At 36.7% G+C, this 9,799-nt stretch overlaps 2 protein-coding genes across 2 annotated transcripts; one reads left to right on the plus strand and one right to left on the minus strand.

Annotated features, from left to right (window-relative positions):
• Positions 1–237: 237 nt before the first annotated feature.
• Positions 238–7,544, plus strand: LOC8262638 (leucine-rich repeat receptor protein kinase HPCA1). Its single transcript, XM_002519335.4, has 19 exons — positions 238–654; positions 1,232–1,352; positions 1,451–1,522; positions 1,927–2,001; positions 2,101–2,172; positions 2,439–2,600; positions 2,732–2,806; positions 3,313–3,384; positions 3,475–3,546; positions 3,665–3,733; positions 3,825–3,899; positions 4,029–4,100; positions 4,265–4,399; positions 4,558–5,036; positions 5,121–5,279; positions 5,361–5,500; positions 5,709–5,928; positions 6,136–6,371; positions 6,870–7,544. The coding sequence occupies exons 1-19, from the start codon at positions 552–554 to the stop codon at positions 7,341–7,343; spliced, it is 2,883 nt and encodes a 960-aa protein (XP_002519381.1). The 5' UTR covers positions 238–551; the 3' UTR covers positions 7,344–7,544.
• Positions 7,545–7,629: 85 nt separating this feature from the next.
• Positions 7,630–9,517, minus strand: LOC8262637 (probable methyltransferase At1g29790). Its single transcript, XM_002519334.3, has one exon. The coding sequence runs from the start codon at positions 9,072–9,074 to the stop codon at positions 7,725–7,727; it is 1,350 nt and encodes a 449-aa protein (XP_002519380.2). The 5' UTR covers positions 9,075–9,517; the 3' UTR covers positions 7,630–7,724.
• Between the last annotated feature and the right edge of the window lie 282 nt (positions 9,518–9,799).

The raw sequence follows: 9,799 nt of genomic DNA on the forward strand, positions 1-9,799 counted from the left end.
ATTTATAAATCCGATATTCTCTTATGGTTATCTTTTGAAGTATTTATATGAAAACCCACCAATTAGGACCTTCAACTACCCTGTGTATAGATATTTATTAAATGCCCTTTCCACTTTCTTGGTGAAATAATTTATTGTTTATTTAATAGTAGAGGCCCCACTTTTTGCTTGTTCATCTTCTCTAGATATTAGTTCTGGTTTGCTGTAGATATAGTTTTTTCTTTTACATGATGTTATATTTTTAGAAAAAGAAAACATTTTCAATTTTGATATTTGACTTTGTGCTTAGTGTCAAGTTGTTATTTCTTAAACATTATAATGTCTGAATGGTTATTAGTCAATATATTTGATTTCTATTGTATTTCAAGAGAAGAGTTCCATTCAAGTCCTTTCACATGGTTTGATTTTTGAAATATCAGAGATATAGCTTTTGTTGTATATTTTGCAGCCTAGTCCACATCAGTCTGAAGCTATTCTGAAAGAGATTTCATTGCTTAGGCTAGAAGCATTTCATTTATGCATGATTCCCAACTGAGACCAAATAGTTTATTATGGTGGTGTTTTTGAGAGAGACGAATTCAAGAATTTTGCTGTTTCTGCTGTTTGTCTCCCTCCAAATTTGTAACATAGCAGCTGTAACTAATACTGCTGATTGTAAGTTTCCTATTATTGGTATTATCTGTTTTCTTGGTTGGCTTAATTATTACTATCTTGCCCATATCTCAATAATATTTGATGTATTGGTTTATGCTTTTGTAGCTTTCATTTGATGAAAACTTTGTATGTTATGTTGAATAAAATTTAAGGCCTTATATAACTGATTATGGAATAACCAGACAGTGATGATTCTAAATCACTGCTTTTGAATATATACATGTTTATTGCTTAAATTACTAATTGAATTAGCTAAATCTGGCTTTTATTGTGTTTTATTTTGGAAGTGTACAATTTCTGGAGCCTGGAATGATATCATAGTTGGTCAAGTCTTAGGGAAGAAGAACTTCTGATTTAGGATGTACTAGTTTCATGTCTGAAAATGCTCACAATTTTAGGTATATAGTAAATTATGGGACTCTTAAGTATGTTCTGAAAGTTCTTTCATTAAGTACTGCAAATTTCAGATTTACTTAGATTTCTAATCTATTATAGATCTTATATGTATATATGGAAAGCTTAAGACATAGATGAGTTCATTGATGTGAACTATTTCTTTTTCCTGATCCTGATGCAGCTAGTGCTTTGAATGCTCTCAAGGACATCTGGCAAAACACTCCACCTAGTTGGAAAGGTGCAGACCCTTGTGGAGACAAATGGGAAGGCATAGAATGCACCAATTTACGTGTGACTTCCATGTATGTAATTGGCATACTTCATCTTCTGATGCTAATCAAGATTGATGTATTCTTCTTTTTCCTTGCTTTGATATTGGCCCTACTTTCCTCAACTGCAGAACATTGTCAAGCATAGGAATTACAGGGCAGCTATCTGGAGATATCTCAAACTTACAGGAGTTGCAGATTCTGTAAGTCTTCGACCTACATTTTGTAAATGCATATCCTGTCCAAGTAAGGAACCAAAGCCTATATGTTTTGGATAGATTCCATTTTGAGAGAGTCGAAAAAGTACCATCTTGTTAAAAGGTGGATACATCTGTTCTTTTTCAACATGTTTCTTTAGACAAAGACTCCGTCTCTTCCTCTTTATAGATCTGGTATTAAATGTGCTTTGTAATTTTATTCAGCTAATTATCATCCTACTTAGATTGTGACAAGCAAGCTTTGTTCTTTAAGGATCATGGTCCATGCATGAGGGACTTCATTGAGAAAACATTACATTCATAAAGAGATTGTTTTCACCAATGAAACTATGGTTTTAGATATTGAAGGATTCTTATTTTCATTTCTGATTTTTAATGTCTTCATGCAGGGATCTATCGTATAACAAAGGTCTGGAAGGCACTCTTCCAGAATCAATTGGGAATCTGAAGAAGCTAACCAACTTGTAATCGGGCACATATTTTTGCTCCATAGTATTAACTATCAGCCAGTTCCCCTTTTGTTCACGTTCCTCTAACTTGATGACCTTTACCTTTTGTTTCAGAATCCTGGTTGGTTGTGGTTTCTCTGGTCCTATCCCTAATTCAATAGGATCACTGCAGCAGCTGGTCTTTCTGTAAGGATTTCTCAACTTGCAATTCTTCCTTGCTTTATTGCAGTGTGACATTATTGATTATATATGTAATATTTCTTATGGTCTGAAACAAAATGCTGAATGAGATGTCAATTCTGACGCCCACTAAGTCAGCATTTGGGCTTTTTCCAATTATTTGTGCAATATCTTTTTTTTTTTTTTTTGTTATTTTTAAGTTATCTTGCGATACAGTTTCATGCCTGCCAACATTTCTGAAAAAAAAAAATATTTATTGCTGTTAACTGCAGATCTCTAAATTCTAATGGCTTCAGTGGAGGAATCCCACCTTCAATTGGCAATTTAGCTAAACTTTATTGGTTGGATCTAGCTGACAATAAGCTTGAAGGGCGCATCCCAGTCTCCACAGGGACTACACCTGGCCTTAATATGCTAGTTAATACAAAACACTTGTATGTCAGTTTTCTTTTTCCTTAACTAATTAGTTGACTGGATTGGTGCCCTTCTTTTTTTTTTTTTCTGTAATATTCTTTTTATTGAATCATTTTCCATGTTTGATATGTTGGTAAAAACTATTGTGCAGTCATTTTGGAAAGAATCGGCTTGGAGGCACAATCCCACCTGAACTTTTCAGATCAGACATGACCCTCCTACATGTGTAAGTTTCACAGGACCAGAGGGAAGAAGACTTAAACTTTTGTGATGATAGGCTGCATAAGAAATATAAGATTTGTATTTAAAATTCAGTTAAGCTGAAGTACCTTTTCTCTTCTTTTAAATTGTATTGTCTTTATATGTGTTACTCTTTGTCGACTCTCTTCACTGCATTTTCCTACAATCTATTAATTAGCTATTCTGATCCTTGAAAATTTACAAGCTAACAATTGGGAAAGGGAAAGAAAGTTATTTATTCTGCTTTATCAACAAAAAAAAGAAATTAAAATGGACTATTATGGAATTCAAAATGCAGACAAACAGTTATCAAAGATGTAACAGTCAGTATACATTTCTTTCCACATGGACATTTTCAAAATGTCTATTCATGGCTCTTTTAGAATTAAATTTCACATAAATAATTAAAATGCACACTTTTCAAATTTAAACTTGGCTTTGATAAGATGCTTCTTTCCTTCTTTGTTTCTGTCATTTTAATTTTATCTTCAGGCTTTTTGAGAGCAACAACTTCACTGGTAGCATCCCTTCTACCCTTGGCCTTGTGCAGAGTCTGGAGATTGTGTGAGTATCCATATCAAAAGTCTTTAAGTGATTTCACATTGACATTCCTGTTTGTCTAGCTTATATTGAAAGTCCTCATCTTGGCTACAGACGCTTTGATAGGAATTCCCTTACTGGACCTGTTCCTTCAAACCTCAACAATCTTACCGGTGTCAGCGAGTTGTAAGTATACGGAAGAGGGCTCAGAATGAAAACTGTTCTAGTGGTTTTACTGAGGTCATTGAAATGTTGCATATGAATAATCATCCTGTTAAGCGTGTCTCTTTACAATCAATTTCAGGTTCTTGTCCAACAATCAATTGACTGGATCTTTTCCTAACCTTACAGGGATGAACAGTCTCAGTTACTTGTAAGTTTTCTGCAGTTTATCAATATACCAGCTATCTCAGTATATCTACGTATATTCCATGTGCTTACTTTAACATGGAAGTTTTCTGAAGGGACATGAGCAATAATAGCTTTGATGCATCAGATTTTCCTTCCTGGATGTCAACCTTACAGTCTTTAACAACATTGTACATCTCTTCCATATTATCTAATTCTCTCTCTCCTCTCTCTTTTCTCTTGATTTCAACACTTCCATTTCAAGTTGAAAAGGATTTTGTCTCTGGTCTTAACTCAAGTTATTAATTTTGGGGTGGCAGGATGATGGAGAACACACAACTTCAAGGACAAATTCCAGCTGAATTCTTCAGCCTCTCTCATTTAACTACTGTGTGCGTATCAGCTTGATCTCTTAGTATCCTGTCATGGATATCTGGAAATCAAAAGAATAAACAATTTGTTCCTCTTTAGGATTTGACTTGATTAAGGGAGTATAGCTAGATGTTTTCTTCTGATGATGTCACTGGCTGATGCTTATTTTGACTTGGGGTGACAGGGTGCTAAGGGACAACAAACTAAACGGTACATTAGATGTTGGAACAACTCACGGGGACCAACTTCTCATTGATATGCGAAACAATGAAATTTCTGGCTATACACAACATGGAACAGGACAAACTCCAGTCACAATGTAAGTCATATTCTTTAGTGGTGATTGCCATATTTGTTTCATCCATTATGCTACTGAAGAACTTAAAATTTAGTGTTCTGAAAAAATTGAATTGCCTGGAGTTGGTCTCTGGTTCTTGTTATCATCTTATGGTTGTTCTATCTGTTCAACTTTTGCAGACTCTTGAACAATCCTATCTGCCAAGAAACAGGAGTAAAGGAAGCTTACTGCTCTGTTCCCCCATCAGATTCTCCATATGTGACCCCACCAAATAATTGTGAACCTGTTCAGTGCAATTCAAATCAAAGTTCCAGTCCCAACTGCAACTGTGCTTATCCATACAAAGGACTGCTAGTTTTCAGAGCTCCTTCATTCTCAGACTTGGAAAACACAACCCTCTTCATATCTCTTGAGCAGGCTTTAATGAATTCTTTTAGGTCCAATGAAGTTCCTGTGGATTCAGTTTCTCTAAGTAATCCAAGAAAGGATTCATCTGACTATCTTGATTTCGACCTAGAAGTCTTTCCAACTGGGAAAGATCATTTCAGTCGAATAGATATTTCTGGGCTTGGGTTTGTGCTGAGCAACCAGACTTTCAAGCCTCCAAAAGTCTTTGGACCTTTCTACTTCATCGCAGATCCTTATAAGTTCTTTGCTGGTATTTTTAACAATCCATACACTATAGAGTTGTTGCATTATGTTCGTTTCTTCTAATAACATCTCTCTCCGACTTGGCATATAGGAGAATCCACAGAATCAAACAACTCATCAAACACTGGCATTATCATCGGAGCTGCTGCTGGTGGAGTTGTTCTTGTGTTACTATTGCTCCTCGCGGGGCTTTATGCTTACCGCCAAAAGAAGAGAGCACAAAGGGCAAAAGAACAGAACAATCCTTTTGGTAAAATACGAATTTATATACCTTTCCAGTTCATTCAGATTATCTCAAGTTTACCTGTTTCTTTACATTGTGAAAATGCAGCACACTGGGATTCAAGTAAGAGCCATGGTGCTGATGTTCCTCAACTAAAAGGAGCCAGATGCTTTTCTTTTGAAGAGCTTAAGAAATACACCAATAATTTCTCAGATGCCAATGATATTGGATCTGGGGGTTATGGAAAGGTTAAGTTCTATTGTTAAGTTAAGCCTCCTCTAATGATTATTGTTAGAAGTTATATTTATCCTACATTGCTTGGTTACAGGGCTGTTATAGGGTATATAAGTGGATTAGGCACCCTCTTCCTTTGAGCTAGCTTTTGGCCAAGCCCATTTATCAATTATAATTAGTGTGTTAGGATTTTGTGGTAACACAATCAACATTTATTTGCAGGTGTATAGAGGAATCCTTCCCAATGGTCAACTGGTTGCCATCAAACGAGCACAACAAGGATCATTGCAGGGTGGACTAGAATTCAAGACTGAGATTGAACTTCTATCCAGAGTCCATCACAAAAATCTCGTAAGCCTTTTAGGGTTTTGCTTTGAACGAGGAGAACAAATGCTTGTGTATGAGTTTGTCGCAAATGGTAGTCTCAGTGATAGTCTGTCAGGTACTTTCACCAGCCCTTCAATGCTTCAATTTGTTATCTTTATGTATAGTCATGTCATATACTCTTTTTTTTCTATAAAAGCAAATAAAGGAACATAACACAAACTGGGAAATCTACCTCAGGCTTTCATTCTTTGTGCATAATCAACATTTAACCTTGAAAGCATCAGTAAGCCCTTAATTGTTTTCTTCCTTCCCATCCATGCAGGGAAGTCGGGAATCAGGCTGGACTGGGTTAGGAGACTTAAAGTGGCCCTTGGGTCTGCGAGAGGCCTGGCATACATGCATGAGCTTGCTAACCCTCCCATTATTCATAGGGATGTAAAGTCAACCAACATACTTCTGGATGAACGCTTAAATGCAAAAGTTGCTGATTTTGGTCTCTCCAAGCCCATGAGTGACAGCGAAAAGGGTCATGTTACCACTCAAGTTAAGGGGACGATGGTCAGTACATTCATATCTCTACTCCATAGCCAACTTATTGTTTCTTTTGATGATTGGAATCAATAGCAAATACAGTGAAAACATTCTAGTTCATAGCACTTGCTAGTTGCAATTATACTTTTTCTTTAGAAAATTTAGATTCTTGCTCCTATTTCTTAGAATATAGTTCAGCTATGACTATGAATAAACAAATATCTGGACTTTCCTGTGGTAAAATCTCGTTTGCAATTGTAATGGAAAGAACGTGTTGCAATAGTGATTTTGGAATTTTCTTTCATCATTTTCGTTCTTCTGCTTATGTTGAAAGTATAATGTGAATGCAATTTGAAGAAAAGAACTGGATTAACAAGATAACATACAAAAATTATGATCCATCGAGTCTCCTAATTAGCAGGTCAAGATATTCAGGAGGAAGTTTGATATGAAAAATGAAATGCAGCATTTGATAGGACTAACATGGAGTTTAGAACTGACAAAAGTTACCCTGTATTTGTATAGGGCTATTTGGATCCGGAATATTACATGACTCAGCAGTTAACTGAGAAGAGTGATGTTTACAGCTTCGGAGTGGTGATGCTGGAGCTACTAACTGGAAAAAGGCCAATAGAGCGTGGGAAATACATCGTGAGAGAGGTAAAGCTGGCGATGGATAGAACAAAAGATTTATATAACCTCCACGAACTTCTGGACCCAGGCATTGGTTTGGAAACAACATTAAAAGGTCTGGATAAGTTTGTGGATCTGGCAATGAAATGCGTGCAAGAGTTGGGAGCTGACAGGCCTACAATGGGTGATGTGGTGAAAGAAATAGAGAATATCTTGAAGCTCGCAGGTGTAAATCCCAATGCTGAATCAGCATCAACTTCAGCAAGTTACGAGGAAGCAAGCAAGGGAAGCCCCCACCACCCTTACAACAAAGACGCCTTTGAGTATAGTGGGGCCTTTCCACCTTCCAAGATAGACCCACAATGAGCATTTTTGCTTTCTTTAATTTTGCAATTGCTAGCAGATTTATGTTGTTGTGATTTGTTCGAACATTGTATTGAATCCGAAACTGTAAATTAAAACTTGAATTCTTTGCTTGTGAATATTTAGCAGAAGTGTTTGTACCTGAGTTTGATAGACAATTTGTATGTTATCAATCAAGAGAGTTGAGCAGTGTTGTTGAAATTACACATTGATTTTCTTGTTTGTATATCCTACAGAAGAGAGAAGGGTGTGCTTTGCTTATTCTCTTTCCTCTGTTTTTTCATGTATATCTTCACAAACTCATCTTTTCATTTGCATTGAAACATGCTTGTTATACAAACTACTGCATACTTGGAACAAAAACTGCCATGTATCAGTACCTGATTAGGTCATCGGTTTCTCCAACAGAGCAGAGAAATACCACTCATTCTTGTGAATTCCTCGATCAAGCTTCTTGCCAGCATTCCACCTTAGCTTCTTGAACCCAACGCTGTCAAGCATTGGGGTATAAGTCTCATTCAGCTGCGATCCTGTGCAGAAGAAATGGTCAAGCCAGAAGAGTCCCCCTGGCCTCAGCACTCTGTATATGTCATAGAGTGTGAACTCCAGCATGGCGTCTGGAATCCAGTTGCTTAAAACATGCATGGAATGAACTATGTCCAGTGTGTTCTCGAAGAACGGAAGCCTCTGAGAGACACTAACATGTATTGGGATTAATCCCCTGGAAGCAATAAAGCTGTTGAAGGGACCATCCAGATTCATGGAGCTTGTGATGATGGTAATATTTCTTTCCTTCATCCTAGCTGCAAATGTGCCAGTCCCGCCTCCTATGTCGAGTCCAATACGGATTGTTCCATGAGGTTTTGATTTGAGAACTTGGTCAATTCCGTAATCAAGTCCTCCATTATCAAACATCCACCTCGTCTTCTCCCTCCCCTGTAGATTGAAACAATCCTTACAGTCGAAGTAGCCTGGCTCATTTTGGCGGTTGACAAGGCACTTGTAGCTTTTGCAAGTATAAGGATCCCAGATAATGCTGGTATCAGGTGGTGTTGCCCAAAGACTGTTAGGCAATGGGGTCGGTTCTACATAGTTTTCCGGAGACCTAGGGCGGCATCTCCGGCGGGGGAGAGGCTCACATCCTTTAAGCAACAACCTTTGAGCAAACACATCATCAACCGGACAAACTCCTCCAACTTCATAAGTCATGTATTTGGTTAAATCTTCTTGATACCTCAAGCAGGCTGCACCAGCTGGCGCATGGACCTCATCAGATCCCATCCTTGGTGAGTACCCAAGTGGGAGCTTATGAGGACCTATCGATAGCATAACTTCATCAGAAAAATCGACGCCAGATACATCAGGGTACTTGACAGGAAGTTGGGCTAGCTTCTCATGCTGCTGGGCACTGGTTAGTTCTATAAGAAGTGCTTCCACAAGCAAGTTGGTGGAGTTGAGCTTCTGGTGCAAATCAGAAATAAGCAGAGTACTAGCAGCAAGCTGCTCTTTAGTGGAGTTAAGCTCACGCAGGAGAATATTGGAATCCCAAAGAGTGAAAGGGATGTGATTTGTGCAGGCGCCAGGGAGCTTCAGGTTTAAAGAAGGACCAGCAAAGATGTAGACAGTGAGAAGATTGGTTAATATTACAAGCACAAGCATCTTAAGCTTGTACTTGGTATGCAGTTGCTGATGCGAGTGCTTTTTCAGGTAATCTTGATCAGCCCCACTTCTCATCTTTTCTCCAATTTCTCTGTAATTTCACAAATGAAAAAGAGAAATATGGTAAGAGAATTAATAAGGATCTGCTTCATTTAGTTGCATGTTCTAATGGAAGCTTTGGCCAGTGAGAGTCGCCGGTTTAGACGTTCGAGAGTCTTTTTTCTTTTCTTTTTTATCAAACTTTTTTATGAGTATTTGGAATCACCAATGTCAACTTCTCACCACTCTCTTCGGATCTTGGCTCTTATAACATTAATGACATTGGAGTCGCACACTATTTCCTATTTATCTATAAGTAATATTTTGGGTCCCGAAGCTAGATTTGAGCTGTAAAATATTCTACGCCAAACGATGCTCTATCAATTTCATACTAATATTTTATTTTTAATAATTCACTTACATTAAAAAAAATATTTAATAAATTTAATTATAAGAATAATTAAGTAAATTAGACTGAATTACTCTTTTATAGATATTAAAAATTTATTATATATATTTTAATACCACAATAAGATAAATAAGAAAAAATTAAGATTGCATTGGATATATAAAAGTGACCGAAAGAATTAGAATTTTCAATTTGATCTCGATCAAATTGGGCATAAATAAGATTTTTTTAATATTTTATTTTTCTCTTTATCTTTTATTATATAATTTTTATGTCTTTCATTAAATATTTAAATTTTAAGATTTTTCTCATTAAAATGAAATTTAACTTTTTCTTGAAACTTGCATTATTG

This window comes from Ricinus communis, chromosome 3, assembly GCF_019578655.1.
Source record: "Ricinus communis isolate WT05 ecotype wild-type chromosome 3, ASM1957865v1, whole genome shotgun sequence".
In the NCBI taxonomy this organism is placed as follows: Eukaryota; Viridiplantae; Streptophyta; class Magnoliopsida; order Malpighiales; family Euphorbiaceae; genus Ricinus; species Ricinus communis.

Coding starts and splice junctions, on each gene's coding strand:
- LOC8262638 (XM_002519335.4), top strand. CDS start 552: ATGGTGGTGTTTTTGAGAGAGACGAATTCAAGAATTTTGCTGTTTCTG. Junction 655..1,231: donor TGTAACTAATACTGCTGATT/GTAAGTTTCCTA, acceptor ATCCTGATGCAG/CTAGTGCTTTGAATGCTCTC. Junction 3,385..3,474: donor GTGCAGAGTCTGGAGATTGT/GTGAGTATCCAT, acceptor TCTTGGCTACAG/ACGCTTTGATAGGAATTCCC.
- LOC8262637 (XM_002519334.3), bottom strand. CDS start 9,074: ATGAGAAGTGGGGCTGATCAAGATTACCTGAAAAAGCACTCGCATCAG.